The sequence below is a fragment of the Pipra filicauda genome, unplaced genomic scaffold, assembly GCF_003945595.2.
Source record: "Pipra filicauda isolate LSUMZ 115617 unplaced genomic scaffold, ASM394559v2 scaffold38_size3968069_pilon, whole genome shotgun sequence".
NCBI lineage: Eukaryota > Metazoa > Chordata > Aves > Passeriformes > Pipridae > Pipra > Pipra filicauda.
Genome location: NW_024104520.1, coordinates 787,279 through 810,229, shown reverse-complemented (window position 1 = coordinate 810,229; position 22,951 = coordinate 787,279). Strand labels below are relative to the sequence as shown.

Sequence of the window (22,951 nt, the reverse complement as noted above, 5' to 3'; positions counted from 1 at the left end):
CGGGCCCGGCGGTTCCGCGGGCCCGGCGCCGAGCTGCCGGAGCCGCCGCTGACTGGGGCACGGGCGCAGGGAAGGGGGAGCCCCGGGGCGGCTGCAGCGGGGCTGCTGAGGAAAGCGGCGTCCCCCGGCACTTCCCTGCTGCGACACAGCGCAGCTGGACGCCTCCCGGGCGGAGCCAAAGGAGGAACCAGCGTTTGCCAGCGCTGCCCCCCTGCGCCAGCGTTTGCTGCCCCGGACAGCCGCGCTGGGAGCATATCGGCGACTCTGGGCCTTCGGCTGGCCCTGAAGCCGGGGCACCCTCTAGTTGGGTGTGACTTCACAGAGGAAACTGTTGGAACCTCCTCCACGGCTTCGGCAAAGCCACTGGGATTATTTTTGCATTAAATCCAGATGGGGGAAGGAAGTGTAAATGTCCCTCGGGAGAGAGAAAACTGCACAAGTCAGACGGTTCTGAGAAACAGATGTGGGCTTGCACGTTCTGCCTGTGGAAGCGTTTGCCGGCTGGAGAGGGCTGCCCTCAGCCGCAGGGCTGCCCAGTGGGGGGCAAATGTCTCCCAAGAGCTCCAGCAAAAAAAAATAACAAGTGGACAACCACGGAAAGAATCTTCTTCCCTCAGTAGGGTGGATGGATATTTAGGGAATAGTATCTGATTTGAGGGAAGAAAATTGAATTTGCTCTTAGACACTGGAACAGATTGTCCAGGGAGGTTGTGGATGTCCCAACCCTGGCAGTGTTCAAAGCCAGGCTGGATAATAGGGCCTTGAGCAACCTGCTCTAGTGGGAGGTGTCTCTGCCCATGGCAGGGGGGCTTTGAACTAGATGATCTTCAAGGTCCATTCCAACCCCTTAACATTTTGTTATTCTGTGATGGGACTGCTTTCCCAGGCTGTCCCAGAATGAGAGATGGGGGAGTTAAGTAACCCTCAGCACAGTTCCTAAGCATGCTTCACTTTCAAGAAAGAGGATGTAGGTTTTCATGTTGCTCTGGAGGAAAGCACTTCCTGTACATTGTGCTGACCACCAGTTTTGTGCTGACGTCACAGGAGGAATTGTGCTAGGAAGTTAGGACATTGGCTTCTGCATATCAGATTGCAAGAAATAAAAAGGTGTGTAAACATTAGTTTTGTCACAGCACATGTTGCTGACAATATCATCTCAACAGAAATATCCCAGAGAAATAGCTAATTATTAATCTGTACACAGTGAGAAAACACGTAGAAGTCATAAAGAGTAGTTCTGTAGTTAAGATAGCAGAAAGCTCTCATCTCAGAAAATCGGGAAATCTCTGTCTTCCTTACCTGCACAAGTGTATGGGTTTAATGTATGGAGCTGCATCAGTCTTGAAAAGAGACTGGATGAATGTAGATACCTGCATGCAAATGCTGACGCTAAACCCAAGTTTGATCATCAATTGCACAACTCAGGGTTATCTGTTTTGGGCCTCAGAGGTCTATGCTGCTCAGGCATGCCCAGGTCTGAATTGCTCAGTACCTTGGATCCATCTCAGCACTGCACTCAGAAACTGGGTGGCCAAGGGCCAAATCTCCCAGAGCAGGGGTAGCTGGAGGGCTGCTCTGTGGCCACCTGAAGCATAGGGCAAGCCTGTCACTGAAGGGGAAGAGGCAGTGGCATGGGACGGAGCTCCACCTGGATTGAGTTGAAGGTTGAACTATCAGGAGGGAGGCAGGAGGGTCCATAGGGAGGGGGTGGCATTTCAGGCAGGTTCCCTCATTTAGGCTTCTCTGTCAGGCATGCTCCAGCCTCAGTATGCTGGAGGGCTTTGACTCACCCTCTGAAGGCTTCTAGTCCTGCCCACACAATGTGTCAGAAACCTGTCTCATGCTAGATTTTGGATTCTCTTTTATCACCACATGCTTCAGTTTGTGCCACTGCAATACCAAACCCGAGGATGTGTAACACACAACGTTGGCTTGCTGAGGAGCCAGAGCCTAAATTCATCAAGGCATAGTAAATAGCGTGAGAGTTCCACCAGAATCATGTAGGAAGTTCTTATGAAACTGTGTTTTCATTTCCCCTTTCAGATTTAGTGCTCTCACATTGAGTAATGCTGCAGAAGTTGCTGTGCCTGGTCTGCTTTAAAGACTCTCTCAGCAATGCTCTCTGCCATACTGTGAGAAAGCCTCCCTTTTGCTGAGGTATCTGTTCCTGGGAAGGGAGTACTTTCACCTCCAGGTTGAAATGAGTCCAGGCAACCTACCTGATTTCCCCTGTACTGCCCAGAAACTTGAGGGAAAGCAAATAGCCGCGTCCCAGTTTTCCCAATGCACACCTGGCATCTTGACCACATATATTTTTCTTGCCTCTCTTTAAAACGGATACAAAAAAAAAGAATTAAGCTCTTTTTTAAACAAAATAAGCACACTTCTTCTTGTATGTTGTTTATAGCTCTGGTGCAGTGGCTAGATATAAGCAACTATTAGCTTTATTTTCTATAATATAATGATCCTGTAGGACAGGAGAAAGGCTTGTAGGGCTAAATACAGTGAATATCAAGAATGTCATGGTTTACTTCCTGAGCATTGCACATACCATACTGTTTGAGGCAGACCAAAATCAGAGCTGAGTGAATCTGAGAACAAAAAGGAAATCAGGCAGGGGGGATAGGAGCGGCTTCCTTCCTTAATCTCAAACACCTTTCTACCGTCAGCCGCTTGCTGGTTTCTCCAAGAGGGACAGAAATCAGTGGATGAAGAACAAATGTGACCTTTCATTGTAAACTGAACCTCGTCAAAACCCCGGGTCAAGTCATTTTAGATAATTTGTTACAAACCCTTAGTTACTTGCAGTCTAAGACTCTTATTTTTTTTGCTCTCAGCTTACTTTTCAATGCAAAAATAAATTGCAATCCTCCACCCTGCCCTGTAATTATTTTCCACAACAAAGTGTTCGTTTCTGAATATCCCAGATAATGACTCATAATGAGTTTTAAAAAAAGGAGAAGTGATGTATTTTTTAATGTATTAACTATTCTCTCACAGCCAGATGTTCCCCTTCATTGCACAGCATGAAGAGGTGAAAGGGAGCAGAAAAATTGCAATAAGAAAGACACACACACGAAAAAAAAAAGCCCTACAACCAACCAAGGATCAAGTGAAACAGGTCAGGGTGCAAGATTACACCTACCTTTGGCATTGCTTACACGTTGTGCAGAGAGCATGGAGCTGAGGGTCTTTTGTTGGAGTTTCAGGTCACTTGGAAGTGAAGTCATGGTGCAAATGTGTGAAGCATGTGTATCCCTAAGAAAGGTCTCAAATTAATCAAATTTAACTATTTTTGGGAAGTTATTCAGTCAAGATCTTCCAGGGAGCACAATGGAGGGAAACGGGTGGAAATCAAGACATGTTAGATCACATTTCTTATACTCCAGTCTTGTTTATTTGCTGGGTTCACTCGGTTCAAAAGTTGTTTACGGAGTATTTTACAGATGGATGCACTCTTTTTCCAGAAATGCAAATTACTTAGCCAGATGGCCTCACATCTGGATTAGTCTCAGCACGAAACAGAAAGGAGTAGTTGCATTTTTAAGTATCTGCCCTCTGTGGCAGACCTATAATTGGTGATGATCACCAAAGACATTTATATCAGTATAATTTGTGAATAGTATTTATTTCTCCGCTTCTGACAGTTCTGAATGTTTCTGATGGAAACATTTCAAAGTGTTTGGGTGTCTGATTTTCTTTATCACAACTGCATTGGAAACTTACTGCCTGATTGCATACGCTGGTATTGGAAAACCCAAACTCAGTTAAAAACAGATGAATAGATATTTAATGTGAAAATTAAGTAACACAAGTTCTCATGCAAGCTGATAGTGCACTGAAGCCCCTTATCCAAAATTTTGTATCAAACAAAAAGGAAGATTGAAGATTTTGATAAAACAGTGTGATAAACTGAGAAAATGATTCGAGCTAATTAAGAGAAAACAGTGTAAGGTCAATATGACCTGGAGAGAAAAGAAAAACAAGTCGTAAAACTTAATTGGGCCCCTATAAAGAGATAAAACAAGTTACCTCCCTTTTACCTTGTGTAGGATTTATAGTGAGAGAATTTTGTTTAGTTAGCTAGATAATAGCACCTTTCTTAAAATTTATAACTTTGTATAGATAACAAGAACATCTGCTGAAAGTCTGATTTAACAATATATTATGGATGCTTATAGATAACATTCTGGTTAAGAAATATCTGTGGAATGTCTGACCTAACAATGTGTAATGTTTATACTCATGTACCTAACAATGTGTAATGTTTATACTTATGTATAATGAATATTCATGTAGTAACTGGAAATAAATGTAGAACAACTGTACTTTTTGGGTGTGACAGGCGTTGGGAGTTGTTGAACCCCTTCCCTGATCACCCAGCGCTGAATTTGCTTTTATCATATAATAAAATTCTGATTGGAAATTGCCCGACTGGGTTTCTATTTCTCACAACAGAATTCCACAAATGCCTTCCTTACCTTCATCCCTGTTGGTAATTAACTGAATCAATTTCATTTCATAGGGAAAGAAACAAATTGATTCCCCATCCTAACTGTGCAACACTGTTCTGTGAGCTTTGTATCGGCAGGGGTTTACAGCATGTTTACATAGGTTGTGTTCTTTCAGCAGCTATTTATATTTTTGGCAGAACTGCCTTTCATCTACACATAAATTTTCTTTTTTGTTTCCTTTTTGCTTTATCTTGTAAATTATTCTGTTGTTTTTTAATCTTTCTTGGAAGCAAGATTTATCTTGGAATGCACTGAACTGTCACATTGTTAAAGTGGACAAATTCTAGCTATCTTCAGAGAGTTCCCCTCCTGCAAGGAACATAAAATTCATAGCTTTCAATATGGATCGGGCAGCCTGTTCCTACTATTTCATGGCTAGAGATGGTCTGAAGTGGCTTTACTGACCCAAAATATTTGCTGAAAAGTACTTGGATTCCATTTCTGTGCCTCTGGGTTTCAAAGCTTATGGGAACCCACTGCTTTGCCTGAGGACCAGAGAGTCCACTGCACTGGTCATCCGGGCCCCTCGTGTTCAGCCCTGGGGCAGCTCTTCTGCTGTGCTGGTGTGCTCGGGCTGCTTAAGGAATATGGGACAGGAATGCCATCCCTGTAGTCTGATTGCCTAATCACATAAAATGGACAACATCCATTTGGTGTAGACCATAGACACCTGAAATCCTGAAACTATCATCACAGCTTTGCTTTCAGTGTAGGAAATCTGCAAATGATGAGAATCTGGCCAATTCAATTTGTCTATGCTGGGAAAGGTGGGAGTCTCAATGACTGTAGTCCCTCCACCTGCTCAGCCTCTTTATGCTGGTAGAAGAGAGAACATACTGATAAAATGATACTACTAATCAATCCTAATCAATGCTTCAGAGGGATCCTCACTCTATTACAACAAAGCCAATGTTGAATCAGCCCAAAAGTGCCTGCCTTGGCTCTTGCACAAAGTCAACTAAATATGTGTACTCTCCTTTTAAAGGCAGGACCATATTCCAGCTTGCAGAAAAGTATCCCAAGTCTCGTTCATGCTACTGGAGTGTGAATTGCGTGTAGCACTACCAGGCAGTTGTCAGTCTGCTCCGTTTCTACTCACATTGGAGCTGCTGGGCTGCCCTATGCCATTAGCCCCGGTAGCAGAGAGGAGGCAGCTGTAGGAGCAGCAGAGTGCAAAGAGAAAACTTTCTGCAGGCTGGAGGTTTTGCCCCCCTCCCCCACAGTCAAGGTTTTTACATCTGCTCCCATAGTCACCACAGAGAGAAAGATATATACACTCATATACCAACCCACAACAAACCCACACAGGCAGAGCTGAGAAGCTCTCACCAGGAAGCTGACTTACGCTAAACCTCTCCACTCTTTCTCGTCACACTGTATCTGGGTCTGCTGTCAGTGCTGCCTCCAGATGAACTAGACCCAGTTGCCAGGACTAATTTAGCCTGAATGTGCAGTGGTCTCTGGTTACCTCTTGAGGTTTTGGGTTTTTTTGTCCTTTCAAGAATATAATTGTTCTAATCTGCTAAAAAAAAGTCCATCTGAAAAAGCCAAGAACACAGAACGCCACTCTTCTTTTTTTCTTCCCCTGTCTCGTCTAGAATACTTGACTTCCGTAACGTTTATTTTCAACAGCCACTTTCAGCTTCCTGTCTCTGGTGAGTTCATTGCATTTTCTTTTTTTTTTCCAAAAGTCTTAATGTGAAATGATATTCTGAATTGAATTCAGTATCTTTTGTTTAACATTTGTTAATTATTTTTATTAATAAGTTTGTGACATCGGTTCACATAATCAGTCTGACTTTTAATACCATCTGGTAACTACTCAGTATTGTGATACAGAATTGAACACCGGTCCAAGTTGTGTATTTTCTGGATTTTCACTTGTTCCAGAGTTTGTTTCCACTTCAGTGTAAAAAGGCCTTGTGTAAAGTAGAAAGAGGGGTGTGGTGGGCTGTGCCATGCCAATTTTTAACATGTTAACTGAGAGAAGAAGAAAGAGAAAATAGGAATTACTCTAAGGATGGTGGGTCTGAACCTGGGAGTGATAGGCATGTGTAAACCTGCAACACCTCAAAGGATGGTTTTCTTCCTCATTTGTGAAGTACATTATGCTTATGAGAAAACTGTTCTGCTTCATCTTAAAGTTCCCAAGCAAATTTAGGTGAAGATTTTATTGTGAGAATTTGAGAAAAGTTGCTCTTAGGACCGGAGTGAGATTCAATGTATTTTTAATTTGCCAAGATACCTGGCTCTGGCTGTGGCTCCAGCGGCTGCCTGGTCCTGCTGGGTCTAACAAGTGCGTGTGCCACCTTCTGAGGTGGAAGATTAGTGTCTCAATGGCTGTGTCTGTAACTTTGCTTTCAACTCACCCCCACGGCTTCTTTTGTGCTTTCTGAGCCAACTGTGTCATGCTTATGGTGTGGGGTCCCCTTAGAGAGCAGTTTGTGTGTGCATGCATGTGTGCACATTTGTGCACAGCCATTTCTAGATTGTGCTTACAAAACCTTCATTTTATGATGCTTTAGAGGCAATGGGATGGTCTTGTCACATTGCCAGTGAGATGCAGTTAACCTAAAAGATAAATGAGGATGGAGCACACTGAGGCCAGAACCATTCCTTTGACACAGACGTCCACAAAAAATCTGAATGTGGATTTAAGATTTTCTAACTTCTTCTTTCAGCAGTGTTTCCACCTGTGGATGGGGCAGAAGTGCAGCTGTGGCATCTTGTGGAGGCCAGCTTTAGCATGGGATTTATCCTGAAGAAAATACTTGCAGAAGAAAAAGGTAGGGTAAATGAGACGAGTTAGTTGTTAGTAGGCATATCTATCAGCAAATTTTGGTGTCTGCTGCTGTTGGAATAAGGTGGGATTGTGCTTTTTGTCGTGCTGTTTCACATTTCACATTTCTGCCCCCCACAATTTAGACCAGTGTGTGATTACAGATGTTCCAGTAGGAAGAACCATATGTGTATACTTACCTGACTTTAGAATGGGGTTTCATCTTCTTTTTCAGAGACAGGTCTAAAGATGTATCATACGAGTGAAATTCATCATACCAGAAAAAGTGGTATGTGATGTGAATACCATGTTTGAGACTTAGGCAGTCACTTCAGGGTTGAAAAACTGCACATGCACTTGCTTCCTGCTAAGTTTAGAAAGTAGGCCTTGATGAGGCATAATGCCAAGTTTTGTATTCCTTAGATTAGGTGCTGCAAACCAGGACAAATAGTAGTTTTGTAAGTATAGAGAATCTGTGTTTTTATAACTAATCTGTACTTACTGTCCAAGTTCCAGAGCAAAGAATTAAATTTAAAAATGGGTGTGATTTTCATGTATAGTAAATTCATAGTCCATCAGCAGGGCAACATGGCTGTAAATTACTGTCATTTAATCCCATATTAAGGTAATTTTACTATGCCAAAGCAGTGTGAAATCAGCTTGTAGCAGAAGATCATCAGGCCTGACATGACTGCCTGTATCAGAGGACGATCCCTATATCTGCACACAGTGGAGGAAAACCATGATATTGTAGCTGTACTTCCACAAAGTTACTACAAATATTAAACACTAAAAATACTTTTCCAACCTGGTGACTGGTTTAACAAATTCTGGCTCAGCTGCTGCAATGGGAGTTTGAATTTGGAGAGAAAATGGAAGCACTCTCCCTGCTGCATATACCCAGCAACCAAGAGGCTGATGCTGAAGTCGCATCGCTGGTAACAGCTGCTAGTGCCAGTAATATTAGGGAGGTGATCTCTAGTGCAGTGAGGGGCAAGGCATATAAATCCTCAAATATGTAAGTACATGATTTGCAGTATACCCAGAGCACACAGGAAATGAGCAGCAACCATGGTGGCAGTCTCACAGGCTGAGCCTCTGGCCCATCCTGTTGAGCAGCAGGTCTACACCAGCAGGTCTGCACCAGCAGAAGCTCCTGAGGAGCTTTTCTCCGTGTTGCTTTCTGATAATCAGCCAGGAGGACACCCAGGCTAGGAGATGAAATGCTGCTGTTTCTCCTTGTGCTTTTGCTGTGCAGTTCTAGGTGCATAGCAGCAGCTGGGTTAGGCACTTTAAATGAAAAAGATTTTCAATGAAAAAGTTTTCAATGAAAAAGACCTCTTCTCTCTAAAGCAAACACCCTCCCCATTTTCTTTGTAAAATGTTGGTGCTGTGATTCTATAGTTTTCATTAAGAAGCAGTTGAATGTTACTGAATGCACCATTTAAGTGATTATTTTGATTGACATTGATCATAAAGTGAAAATTTGCAGGTTTTTTATTATGCTTTTGATTATTGTTTGAAAAGCGATAGAAGTAACTGTAAAACTTGCCTTTTTCAAAGTCTTAGTGTGATACTTCAGACACCACGCCATACAGCTAATTAACATCATTTCCAAATTAGGTTCTTGCTTTTTTGGCCAGCAGTGTGTAGTTTTATTAAATCAGCAGTTTTCAAATGTTTTCATGCTGTGACACAGCTTACAGCTGAAAAATGTCTTGGGATAACCCCAGCATAGTAATTAAGAAAGGAAGTTGGCTGCAGCTGTCTCAAGCCAACTATTAAAGCATTATGGCCTTAAAATACTGAACAGGATCACACAAATACAAAAAGCAATGTAACAAGATTTGTGGGCTGTAGCCTATCACTAGCTCTTCTCCACAAAACCAAATAGAGTTGCCTATGTGCTTAGCAGAATTTAGTTGTCCTTCAATTCTTATGTCAGTGAAGAACTGGAAAACCTTCCTGATCCACCAGAAGCGTCAGCCTACAGTGAGAGGGGAGATATTTGGAGCCAGTGAAACCTCTGCAATGCAGCAGTGAGTGTGAGCACTGGGTGTCATGGGTACAAAACTTTGGTGCATCCAGTCAGAAACAAGCAGCTGCCAAAGTGAAATGGAGCAATAGTCCTAGCAGTCACATTCTGCCGGAGGCTGTGCTGGAAGATTGCTATCACTGGCAGCTGGAGGATAGGTGGGAACACAGTCTGAACACTTACTGCGTGCATGTATTCCTCATGGAGCAGGTACAGGAGTATTCGCTTGTGCCTAGCCCTGCCTGGGGTTGTGCCCTGGATTTATGGCAAATCCTTTATCTTTCCCACCCTGTACAATTGCCTACCGCTGTGTCTGCATCGTATTTCTTTTGCACAAGGAATCACATTTGATCTTCAGTTACAGAAGCCAAGAAGTGTAAATTCCTAAGGGATGAGGGTGGGGCTGAACTTGACATGCTTGTCTTTACCTGATGAAATGTATGAACCTTCTGGAAACCACAGGAGGATTCTGCTATGGTTTGGGGGTTTCCCTGAGGGTGCCATGGTGACTTATCACGCAGGAAAGACCCAGCACACGCTGGAAAAGGAACGAACACCACTACTGGTAGAAGCTGGCACGGAGGGCTGTGGTTACGTACTGTGCACAGTGTCGCTTCTCGCATACAAGTGTGACCGTGAAGTGCCAGTCTCAGAAACTGACACTTGCCCAGTTGGAGGTTGCTGTACCATCTGGTGATATCTCTTTTTCTCATGAGTGACAGTGAGTTGCTTTTGAAGATCATCCTGGTTTATGTCAAACTACAGATATAACTGGCTCTCCTAATATAAAAGTTGAGACCAAGACACCCAGGTAGCAAGGGGTCTCTTCTGGTTGTCTCCTATGCCACGGCCACTGAAAGAATATGAAACCTCTCACTCTTGCAAGAAAATTTTCCTTTCATTAATAGGCATGCCAGTGGACACACAGTCTTCAGCTTGCCTTTTTGTTTTCCATAAAATGACTGTGCTTAAAAACTGTCTTTGGACAGTTTGAAGTTATTAGGTACAAAGTTATTGAAAAGTCTTTGGAGTTCAAAGGTAATGAATTACTAATATAATTATCTATTAACTTCCTCTCATCATCTGTGAGCTTGTATTTTTTTCATTATAAAAATATACTATAAAGCAGCTGTCATAAAAATCCTTCATGTAATTTCTTTAATTTCCATCAGTTTCAATGCATGTTTTTAAATGTAAGTTTTTAAATTCATGTATCTTTCAGTGGAATTTTAATTTTGGATGAAAAACCATTGGGTAAAATATCTCTGAGTTTGAATCAAGTCCACCAGGATTCAAAAAATAAAGCATGGGAAACGGTCTCATAATGTTCAAACATAGCTCTCCTAAAATATCTCTTTTCGTATGTCATCATTTTCATTCAAAATATGTAAAAATCAAGAAAATCAAGGAAAACTTTCTATGCTTCCCACTGAAGAACTCTTCATTAAGATTTACCATAGTGTGGGGATTTGCGTGATCGTTAAACCAACTTAAAGCCAAGTAGATGTCAGCTATAAGTATATGAAATGGCTTCTCAAAATACTCAGCTGAAGAATGAGTGAGAAGGATTTATGTGTTACTTTTGGTGGTAAGAATAGAGTCTTTTCTCCCCTTGACCTATTCCATATGACCCACTGCTGTCTGCAGTATTATATGTTTTATATAAAAGTGACAAGAAATTAAGGTTGTACTGCAACCAGAGAAAAGTAAAGGAAAACAGGCACTAAAATATATATTTTGCTCTGGCGTATGGTTGGTGTAAGATATAAATCAATGTAAAATCTGAGCTACCAGGTATGATTTGTGCTAGTTCCAGAAGAAAAAAGAAGAAATCTTGACTGCACGTTCTTTTGAAATTGGGCTTTAATTATAACTATGCATAGGACATAGGCAGTTTGATGTAGGCAAGTATGCATGCCTGTTTATTTTGTCTAATTTAATTTGCTACAATTCAGGAATTCTAGAGAAGCTACACAGTGAGAAAAAAAAAAATCCTACTTGTACTGTAGATACATGTTATCTCTTATTTTATCCTTGTGCTGGGTACGGTACATGAATACTAGTAGTGAGATAGATTGTGGAAGACAACTCCATTTTTAATTTATAAAACAAATCAGAAGGATAAAGACTTTAAATCTACAAATGCAGGACAAGTTATGATAATTGTAGCTTTTGTATTGCACCTTCTACTTGAAAAATAATTGAAATTATTTCTGAGTAAACCCTCAAAATTTTTAACATTTTAATGTACATGTGTGCACACACAAAATTTAAGAATGGACTCAAAGATGGCTGTTTCACTGTGGCTGAAATGTAGACTATGATTTTAAACACTGATATATACAGAGACAAGAAAAAGCTTTTTGTTGCTAGCAAAACTAAGGGAAAAAGCTAAAATAATCATAGAATCAACCAGGTTGGAAAAGACCTCCAAGATCATCAAGTCCAACCCTTGATCCAACACCGCTGTGGTTATTAGACCATGGCACTGAGTGCCACATCCAGTCTCATCTTAAAAACCTCCAGGGATGGTGAATCTACCACTTCCCTGGGCAGCCCATTCCAATGTCTGATCACTCTCTCTGTAAAAACTTTCTTCCTAATATCCAACCTAAACTTCCCCTGGTCAGCCTTTCTGTGTTATAAAATAAATAACCAACCAAATTATTGTTGCTTCCTTTGCTAGCTTTGCTCATTAATTTCAGAAGTTTAACATTCATCACAACAATACGGAACAGTGACATGCAGTAAATATGAGTTCCTCCTAAATTAAAAAAAAAAAAAATCAGTATGCTTTAGCAAGAGGTCATTATTGTAAATTGTTTGGTCAACTGAAGCATCATTATTTGCTGTTCAGAACATCTGTACATTCAACACATATTTTCCTTATCACAAAATATGCAAAAATAATCTTCCATTAAACATTGTCAAATTCTGTTCTAACTAATATTTTCCTCCTCCACTTTTACCTCCCACTGAAATCAAACCTATGCAAATACATAGCTTAATGAACATGGAAAACTGCCTTCCCCTCCCCCTGAGAATGGGGGGAGAAGATCTGGACTTTAGAGACTCCTTCTTTTTTTTGTGATAGGCATTTTATAAAACCAGAGTGAAGTTAAACCTGAAGAGATCTCTGAAAGTAACACTGGAGATCTTGCAAGGAAGCCACGGAGGACAGTGGAGAAATGGGAGGACAATTTTTTAAGACTTTTTAACATTGAGGAGGGGGTCGTATGACCTGTATCATTCATATATTAACTTTTAGCTATACTGTTAATATTGATTACTTTGTAGTGTTTAAGGGACCCAGTCAGGAAGATCAGGTAGTGTGCAAACAAGGAAGAGGAATGCAGGCCTACCCCAGGTTAGAGCCAAAACACGCAGAAGTCAGCCCTCTCCACTGGGCTTGGCATAGGCTATGAAAGAGAGGAAGCCCTTTTGCATGCAAATGCAAGTGTGTATGTGGAGTTGCCAGTTTGTTTTAACATTTTACCATGCTACACATCTGTGGGATTCAATATAAATCCATGTGTCTCCTTAACAACAAGTCATTGTAGCATACTGTAAAAATGTGTCTAAAAAATTTAATGGCTGCATCTACGGTAGAAATGGAATTCTTTACAATGTGTGACTATGTAAATTTAATTGTAAAACTATGTCAATTATATACCTAGGTTATTGCAAATCCACATTAAGCACAGCAGTAATCTCTGCTTATGTGTATGTAAGTGCACAGACATACATATATGTGGAAATAAAGAAATTTAAAGACCACTGTCATTTCAATAGTGCGTCCATTTGATGCAAAATATGTATGCAGATTTCCAACTGATGGTCAGATATCTTGCTGAAAATATATATCTGTTTTGTACAGCAATCTGTAGCAATGTCTTTTGCAACGAACTCATATCAATGTGTTTATATGGAAATATATATGTATATAGACATACAGACATGCATGTAAATATGGATGTAATTTTTTTTGTACATGGATGTATTGACTCGTTATTGAAATAGTTATGTTTTAAATACACACTGATTTATTTTCAATATTTCTGTGTGTATATATATATGTGCGTGTGTGCATATACACTTCTATGAATCCAGTCTAGCAAATAATGCATCACCCTGCAAGAAATTACAAATGCTTTTTTAAAACTAAGAAATATTAGTTGTGTATGAAAAGGAAATGGATACTTCATTATGATTATGCCTGTCTGCAGATGGTAAAAAAAACCCCAAACAGAAATAGTGAAAAGGTTAGGCTTTCTGGAAAAAAAATGCAATTATTGTTGAAGGTTGTAAATAAATGAGTACTTCACATTTTGTCAGCCAAAAGAATCTGAGGAGATTTTGAAGACTTAAATCTGCAAAAAAAACCCCTACAAAAATATGTTGTAAGTGCCTTTTTGATTCGTCTCAAACTTCAAGAAAAGTGAACTGTGTTAAAAGAGGATGTGGCATGAAAAATTTGAAGTGGTTCGTGACCCAAAGCTGCAAACATTTCCACATGAGAATAATTCTACGCACACAGTTGTCTAATTAAAATCAGTTCCTTAAATCTAATGTATTTTATAATATTGGTCCTTCAGTTTGGCTACACTGCAGTTAGACTTGCTGAAAATTTGCTTCTGACCTGTAAGTCCATTCTGGTAGCGTGACTTTTCAAAGGTACATGTGATAGTGCTATAGTCAGTGTGTAGCACTTTATCCATGTTCATCTGCAAGCGTATCTGTATCCCCATCTGGATCCAAAAGTAGTTCTGTGTCAGCGGTGAATATATATGTACATATATATAGGCATGTGCGTGTGTACAAAGACAGAGACTATGAGGGAAGGCAGATGGACAGATGGTTGATGAACTTCTGTGCTCGAACAGACACGTGTGTGACATTCGCACACCAGCTGCTCCATGTACGGCTGTATCTGTGGTGAGACGCAAGGATTTCTTCTCTGCTTAAGAGCAGAGAAGAAAAATTATCACAGAGAAGGGTGGAAAAGAAAGATGACATATCCAGTATCTTGCATAAGGAAAACACTAGGTAAACGCAAGGGCGAGTGCCACACTTCAGGCACGACATGCCACTCCGTTTCTGATAACTTTGGAAGATATGGGATCAGACTGAGAATGGCTTCTGAGCTGGTCCTCTGTGACAAGATTACTTTCCTACACTTGATTTATCCAAATTTTAATTTGGAGAGGATGCAACATTTATACTGAAAATGGATCATTTTTGAAAATGCCCTGTAGTGCCATGAAGATCTCATAGGGCTTAATTTACCATGTCATGCCATAAACACGTGGAGAAAAATTACTTCAGACTCACGGCTTGAATCTTTAAGCAGGTACTTAGCACTGCCAGATCTCACTGAGTTCTACTAAATTTAGGGTCTTGGATCAGTACCTGAGAGTCTTACAGGCTTTTTGTTAATTTTTTGAGTGGTTCTAATAATTTGTGTTTGTGTTGTGTTCTAATAATTTGTGTAATTTGTAAGCAGCTGAATCAAGGTGTTATTAGTCACAGCAAGAGGGTTCTTGAAGATAAAAAAAATATTTCTTTTGTCTAAATGGATAAATAAAATGAGATTTAAATAATTTTTTCTCAGTGACTATAGTAAATTGAATAGATCTTTAGACAAGTCTTTATCCATTGTTTATATATATATTATTATAGGTACTATTACTAAAGTAATGAAATAGAAATTTTTTATTTAAGATATGTCATTAAGCAGTTTTATATGGGCAGTGTGTAAGTATGTGTGTAAATATGTAAATTTTGTTATAGGGAAAGCTTTCATCCCATTACTAGGACCTCATGTCTCATTTCATCTTGTATATAACATTGATCTGTGTTTGCTGTTATTTCACATTCTCAATATGAGGGAATTTCCTTTAAGTCTGATAAATTGAATTTCCTTGCTAGTAATAAAGTTGACAAGATCATTGAATATTTGATCATAAATCCTTTTCTTCAGTTTCAGTTGTTAAAACTGCCAAAGAAAGAAACTGAGGTGTTTTCAGGTGTTGTCTTGATCCAGAAGTGATTTTTTGCGAAGGCTCCTAAGGAAGTGATTGTCTATTTTCTCTAAATTTCATAAATTAGAAATTAAAAGCAAAATTTAGTTTTGTGTTTTTTCAAAACAAAGCATTGAAATTTGAGAACAGGAACAGCATGTCAGTTTTGTGAATAAGAGAGTGAAAAAAAATTTTTAAGTTTTTATGTCTGAATTTTTTTTTTTAATGCTGGAAGAGATTGTTTTTGAGAGGAAAAGGCATCTGGCTTTGAAAATAGAGGTTCACTGCATGTCGCTTACTCTTCTAACTTCAGGAAGCCGTTGGAGATGATTGTACTTAAGGATAAAATATCCATATAAAAGCTCTCACCCAAGCTTCTAAACAGTCTTTCAACTCTTTAAAATACAAAACCATATTGAAAGATAGTATGGCAATTAATCCATCAGTATTATAAATATATCAGACAGCTGAAGCATTCTGCCATCTTGGTCTTGGGTCAGAGAGTAGAGATGGCCCCTGTGGTAGCCTGCTTGGAAAGCAAATGAGTTGAATGCAGATTTTTGGTGGAGTAGTTTGTGGAAAAGGTGCGGCACATTGCAAAGGTAAAGGCTGTGCTTTCATAGCAGTGGTACCACAACTGAATGCCACTGTTGACTGAAACGCTGACACTGAGGTGGTGGGAGGCTGATTGGCAAGACAGGGCCTCTTAGTCCTATAGATCAAAATAGTCTTAAAAGGAATTAAAAAAGCAGGAGGCAGCTAATGCAAATGTCAGAGCATTAGTTTAATGAATGCATGATGGGAAACTTTGCAGCAAGAGGCCCTTTGCTTGCAGACCAGCTGCGGCCTCCAGACGGACTGCAGCTTATGTATTAGTTTTCAGGAGCCCTGTGCTGTGGCAGCAGTCTAGAGGTTTGTATCTGAATGGAGCAAGTGCACCTCATCCACAGAGTTGAAAACAAGGTAGCATGACCTTGACAACCTGGTAATCTAGCTGAGCATCCAGACTGGATCCACAACAGCCATGGTTTCTCTGTCACAGGGGCTGCATCTTCTGGGTGCTGTCACTAACCAGGCAACAGCGTCTCGGTCTGTCTTGATTCCTACCAGCCTTCCTCCTCCCTCCTCTCCTTCTACTTGCAGGAGTTGTTCTCAGGCCCTGTCTGTGCCCTACAGTGCCCACTGCACCCGTGGAGGTGAAGGTGTAAAGCTGCACACTGTTCTGGTCGGTGAGGGTAGTCTTCATGCGTCCTTCCTCTCCTTGAGAGCCTCTTACTAAGAGATGCAAGGAGAGTTCTGACATATCTGTGGTGCAGTTAGAAGGAGAATTGGTTACAATCAACACACTAGAGATCTGTAGGCACTGTTTTGCAGACCCAACCTCTCTGTGAGGTGGGACTTACAGGAGTAGTGTAAACAGGGAAAGACAATATGTACATTCAAGCATTGCACAGCAAGTGGAAGTCTCTCCAGTGGTTTTCAACCTTTCCTGTTAGTATAAATATTTTATTTCCTTGCAATGTCAGATCTCTTCAAGAACTAGTATACACGGTGCTCAAACTGAAAAATTTGCCTGCTTTTATCCTGATATTAACAGGAGCTACACTGAGATATAATTGTGGCAGGGACTGGATAAAAGCAATAATGGTTAGCATGTTAATTGCTTCAACTCTCTTAAGCATTTTGTGACTGCCTGATCTAAAAAGCCTGTCATCTTGCCTGCGTGGTTTGTTTACGTATGAGCTAATTCCCTTCAAATATCAGCCCACCTGAGGCTGCACTACCAATATCCAAGAGAGGTTTTGAAATTAGAAGTATCTGGCTGTTTTTATTTTCCCGTCATAAGATGCTGTCCCTGGAGATGTTTAGCCACAGTGAGCGATGCTCACAATGATCTTATGGTAGATGCCAGAGGCATTCTTGGCATAAATGAAAATCCTGTTTGTTTCAGCTGATTAACTTAGGCCTCTTGATACAGCAGCCCAGCTTTCCTTTGTTGGTAGAATGGTTTCAACAAATACTACATTAGTTTTTCATGGGATGTATATTCACATGAAGCCTCTACCTGGAAAGAGCTTGGTGCTGCTGTGCTCCTCTTCCCATCCCATCACATTGCAGGTTGGTAACACCACTCACCTCCTCCGTATCGTATTCAGCCATGATCAAGTCTGAAGCATTTTACTTGCATGAGATCGCTGAGGTGCAGGTCAGACAGTGCCTGGAGAGCGACTGTTGTACAGCTTCTTGTGCTCACATCATCAGTGAAGTCCGAGGGCTCTGTAATCACACACTGGAGCCAGGGTTACGTATTCCAAAGACAGAGGGAACAAAATCTGAAGTTTGCACTACTCAGAATGACTACACAAGAATAAGACATGCATTCTTATACTTAATGATATTATAAGAGGTCTTACCTTATTATTCAAATATCTTCGATTGTTAGGAGTGATGAAAGCATAAACCAAAAAAAGCATAAAAGAAGATACAGCTTTATATCTGAAATTCCAGATACAAAATGAACTTAATAAAGTTGGTAAAATTTGGAAGATCAAATTGTTGGGAAAAAAACCCAAACCATCAGCATCTTAGACTCCACTTCTGATCTGTGATCAGAAGGTTTTGTGCAGTCTTGTAATGGGTGTAGCACACTGTTCTGTCAGACCAAGACAGAATATGAGAGAAAGGGAGCAAAACTTCTGCAAATATTTACACAACTGGTTGAATACTGAGGTGTAGAAGTACCCAAAATTGGCCTGTCCTTTTAAAGCCTTTTTTTAATGTTTAATCGAGAGTCAATTGAGGTGAAGTTGTGTACTTATTTTAATACACTAATACTGCTCTTACCCTGAGGCTGCAACAAGGACCAGCTATGTGTTTAATTAAAAATGATTCTTCAATATGCACATATGTAGTCCCAATTATATATGGAAGCACATGAACTCCAAGTGGTTATGAACAAATGCAAGATCAGGGCCACTGAGGGCAATTTGTCCACAGGACCAGAATATGGACTTAGTTATATTCTGGTTTTTTTTTTTATTATTCATCAATGGATTGTAGAACAATATCATTTGCTTTGGAAACAATTCCACACTGTCACAGTGGAATATTTCAGCTTCTGTTATTGTCTATCAACTAGCCATACTCACTACTCCTTAATCTCTCTTTCAGGTTTTTATCATTTATATACTTTCTCTCAAAATAGCCAGTATAATCAAACCTGGTAATCAACAAGTTGAGTACCAGAACAATCCTTTTATCTGTCTTTCTCTGTTCTGGCATTTAAGAAATCACAAAAGTCATGCTTTGGACATCCTTATTTTCCCCCACATTCCAATATACACAAAATAATGAATCTGAAGGCACTAAGGACCACTTGCACCAAAGAAATGTTTGTTCTGAAAAGGAGACTTAGTACATGGAAACCTTCTCCTGGGAGCATGCAGTTTTGTCTGAATAAGATGCTACTGGCTTGTAGTGAATTGCCGTGTTTTGAAACTGTACTGCTGACAAAATTTTAAGTAGAATACCCTGAAGGAGAGATGATGATGCATTTAAGCAATTGGACTGTGTATCCTACATATACTGTTTGAATTTTTCATAGATGTATTTTGTAAAGGTCTTGTTTAATTCCCTTGAGAGCTTGTTTGGAGAATGGAGAGGGTGAGAGAGTGGAGATAGACTTAATGAATCTTTAAGAGCAAATTTTCAACTGCTGCCACCAAAATTTAAAGTCATGCAGCAGCTTGTTTCCCGGCAGCCAGGAATGTCATGAAGCAGCCTAGGCCTCCATCCCACTTCCTAGAAAAAAGCTGAGATGGTGAGAGCGCGGTCGCGCTGGCAGGCCAGGAAGCGCCATCTGTTGCAATGCCTCCCGTAGCTGTCGGTAACTCAAGTACGCACAAGGACGGCTCCGCAGGCTTGGTGCCTCCTCTATAAAGCAACATGCTCCGGCCACACATCTTTCAGCCGGTGCATCGCGGGGGAGAGGTGCAGGTATGCCAGCAACGCGAGAGGAGGTAGGGCGCTGCCTCGCTGCAAAATGAAAGCAGATGAGTTGGTAATAGCCGTTGTCAGCGACTCTAAAGTGTTCTCTCTAAGCTCATTTAGCACTTTCCTTTTCCTTTGTTTTTCCCCTTTGTGGAGTAAACCAAAGCTTTGTGTGTACTAGGAATGTGTGTGAGGGGTGGGGGCGGTGGCGTTCGGGTACTGAAATTGGAGAGTGTTCAAGTAACATACAGTGACCATTAATTTCTGTGCAAATAACCTTCTGCTGTGATGACTCCCTTCATATATGAAGGAAACAGAAATATATTATTTATGTAACATACACATGACATTTTGAAATTATGCAGTGATACTTTTTAAAATTACTTTTGTTGAGCAGAACTAATTTGCCTTCAGTTTTGCCGCTAGTGATTTTCGGAGCATCTTGTGTGTTGCCCTGTGTGAGCAGTGAATCTTGCACACAGCTACTGGGGAAGAGGCAAACACTTTCAAAATAGGAAAATTTGACTGAATGCTGGCAGGAGCTCAAAAGCAATTACATACTCTGAAGAGGTACTCTTAGTTCAGTTTTACAAGAAAGTAAATGTCAGGGCAGTTGAGTCCCCTTCAAATAAAATGGTTTAATTGGGGAAAGTATAGGTAGTGGGACTTCATACGACTTGTGCTTCTTACTTGTTGAAAGTGATTTGTAAGAAAAAAATTAATTTTTAATGTACTTTTGCTGTGAATCCTTTATTGCTTTTGAAAATTGTTAAGGTTCATGTCGCTTGAGATTCACACCTGAAGTCTTTGCTTCCTCATTATCACAAGTGGTTCTGTGTTACTGTTCCATATAGGATTGCTTAAACAGTCGAATTGGTTAGTGAAGGGCTTTTTTTCTCCTGACTACCCCTGGAGAGCATGGGTACATTTTCAAGAGAATCTGAACTGATCACTTAAAGATTCAGGATTCTGTCAGTGTTTTTGAAAGTCAGAGGCAGGAAATGTCTCACTTAAAGCAGGTTAGTAGCAGTTAAACCAAAGTTAAATTAATTTTATTACTTTTTAGACAATTGGAGGGAAAAAAATAGTTGGTGTCATTGGAAAATGGCAATGGTGGTAAGACTGATAGCCCCTGTGGAGCAGCAAGAAGGTTATTTATGTGAATGGCTGTTTTACACAGAGCCGACTGGGAGGGAATGACAAAGTTCATCACCCTCAGTCGGGTACTCCTCATGGCTGTCCAAAGACATGTCCAAGCACCTTTATGTTGCTGAGGAATGGTTTGTTCACTGTGGGTTATAAATGTTACATTTTATTTTTACCGTTCCAGAAACGTCGTTTGACTCACCGAAGATTTAAAACCGACAGCACCACAGAGCCATGTGGGACAAAAGGGGATTTTAGTCTCAAGTGGCAGAATCAAGTCATAAGAAGTAAAAAGATTTGGATGGTTTCTCACTAAATGGAAATTATCTAGAAAGCCTCTCAGACCACTGCATCTCTCCATCCCACTCCTGCTGCACGGAGACGGCGCTCTTGGCCTTGGACGTTAATAAAATGCTGGATTCAGTCAAATGTGTCCTGGTGGGAGACTCTGCGGTTGGGAAAACATCTCTTTTGGTACGTTTCACCTCTGAGATGTTTCCAGATGACTACAGACCCACCGTATATGAAAATACTGGAGTGGATGTCTTCATGGATGGTGTGCAGATTAGCTTAGGCCTTTGGGACACATCTGGCAGTGATGCCTTCAAAGGCATTCGCCCCCTTTCATACCAACAGGCAGATGTGGTATTAATGTGCTACTCGGTGGCAAACCACAGTTCCTTTCTGAACCTGAGGAACAAATGGATCGGCGAGATCCGCAGCCATTTGCCCCGCATCCCCGTTTTGGTGGTGGCCACTCAGACTGACCAGCGTGACACGGGTCCGTACCGTTCCTCCTGCATCAGCCCGATAGATGGGAAGCGGCTCGCCCAGGATGTGCGAGCCAAAGGCTATTTGGAGTGCTCTGCCCTCAGCAACCGAGGGGTGCAGCAGGTGTTTGAGTATGCTGTGAGGACAGCAGTCAATCAAGACAAAAGGCGGAACAGGCGGAAGCTCTTCTCCATTAACGAGTGCAAAATCTTTTGAGGACTCTCAGCGGTGGTTTTGCTCATGTTCGTTCTTTCTGTTTTCACACAAAGATACTGCAGCAGAGAGAATGGGAGGTGAATCAAAGGAGGGCTCTTGGCAGGACCACAGCGCAGGTGCCTCATGAGACAGATGTGCTCTCTATCTGATTCTCTCCCCCCAAACACACATGGGCACTACCTTGAAAAACAAAAGGTGCAAGTACCTGCCCTTATTCCCAAGCCTGTGTTTGGACTTTGCTAGCCTGGACTGGAGCAGGCCTAGCCTGGAGATCTGCAGATAACAGCTGTGCCGATTTTGTTGTTTCTGTTGATGTTCCTCAGTTGATGGTTTGTCTGCATCTGCATTTATTTAATGATGAACTTCTACCTGGATCAATCCCTACCTCTGTCCATGTGGATTTTTTTCTTTAAGAACTTCGTATATAAAATCTGACCACTGTGTATTCTATTTAAAGGACTCTTGTATACATTGTTGTAAAATCCTGAAAGTTTGTTTTCGTATTTTGGAGGTTTTCCCTTTAGCTAACCACAGAAGCAAATTGTCCTATCCATGTCAAAAATGGCCTGCAGGGAAGCCTAGCACTTCTTAGACATGCCCAAGTCATTGCATAACAGTCATCAAATCCAGTACAGGAATGATCAAAACTTAGTGGCATTTGACAGCTGCCGGACAGCTTTGTGAGGTTTATTTTGTTACATTCATCTTGTTCCTCAGCAATGTGGTCAAACATGGGAAACTAATCTGATTCTTCCTAGACTTCACCGGGTTACAATCCCAGAAGGGCTTGCAGTCAGGGCTGGTTTAGACATATGGTTGGGGTAGCAGAGATGAATCTGTGCTACCTACCATCACTTCTGTTGTGCCTGCTGTAATTCTGGACACAAAAGATTTTAGTCTCCAGGGATGAAAGCTATTTTTTCATGAGCACTAAAATTTTCACGTATTTTTAGTACACTTTTTTTCGACACAGTGAGTTTAGCGAAACCAGTCACTTACATTAGTAAAAAATTAAGTACATGGCAATGTTGAATTTGTGTATTTAGAATGGCTAAACAATATATTTTTTTGAGTTTGCATACTAAGTTTAACTGCCTGGGCTGTATCAAAGGAAGACTGAAACAGGCTTTGCATCCTGGGGAGCTTGTCAATTCTAAGAGTCAAATCCTGACGTACCTACTCAGGGCCAAGTTACCCTCCTGCACAGAAAGTCAGGCTAAGCAGGTGGAAACTCCAGGTATGTTAGAGAACTCTGCTAGAAGATGGAGTGGGCTGCACACACATTGCTGTGCATTCCTTGTGATTTGTGGCACTCCCCTCCCCCTCAGATTATCTGTCCCCTCTGCCCTGCACCATCTCTCAGGGCTTGCAGATCTGTCTCATCCCAAGGTTTCTGCTGCCCACAGAGGAAATCCTCTGGGGGATTTCTTAGTGTACAGCAAGATTTCCTTTGTCCCTTTCCCTGTCCTTCAACTAGTTC

The 22,951-nt window shown here is 41.0% G+C and overlaps 1 protein-coding gene across 4 annotated transcripts; it reads left to right on the top strand.

Annotated features, from left to right (window-relative positions):
- Window positions 1-847: 847 nt before the first annotated feature.
- On the top strand, window positions 848-21,921 carry RHOH (ras homolog family member H). Of its 4 annotated transcripts, XM_039385025.1 has the most exons (5): window positions 848-1,664; window positions 3,001-3,121; window positions 6,113-6,169; window positions 7,196-7,300; window positions 20,669-21,921. In XM_039385025.1, the coding sequence occupies exon 5, from the start codon at window positions 20,896-20,898 to the stop codon at window positions 21,469-21,471; it is 576 nt and encodes a 191-aa protein (XP_039240959.1). In that variant the 5' UTR covers window positions 848-1,664; window positions 3,001-3,121; window positions 6,113-6,169; window positions 7,196-7,300; window positions 20,669-20,895; the 3' UTR covers window positions 21,472-21,921. The 4 variants fall into 4 exon arrangements, with proteins under 4 accessions (XP_039240959.1, XP_039240958.1, XP_039240961.1 ...); XM_039385024.1 differs by having other exon boundaries at window positions 848-3,121; XM_039385027.1 differs by lacking the exon at window positions 848-1,664 and having other exon boundaries at window positions 3,102-3,121; window positions 6,147-6,169; window positions 7,199-7,300.
- The last annotated feature ends 1,030 nt before the right edge of the window (window positions 21,922-22,951 follow it).

Excerpts from the sequence above, each read along its gene's own strand:
- RHOH (XM_039385025.1), top strand. The coding sequence starts at position 20,896 with ATGCTGGATTCAGTCAAATGTGTCCTGGTGGGAGACTCTGCGGTTGGG.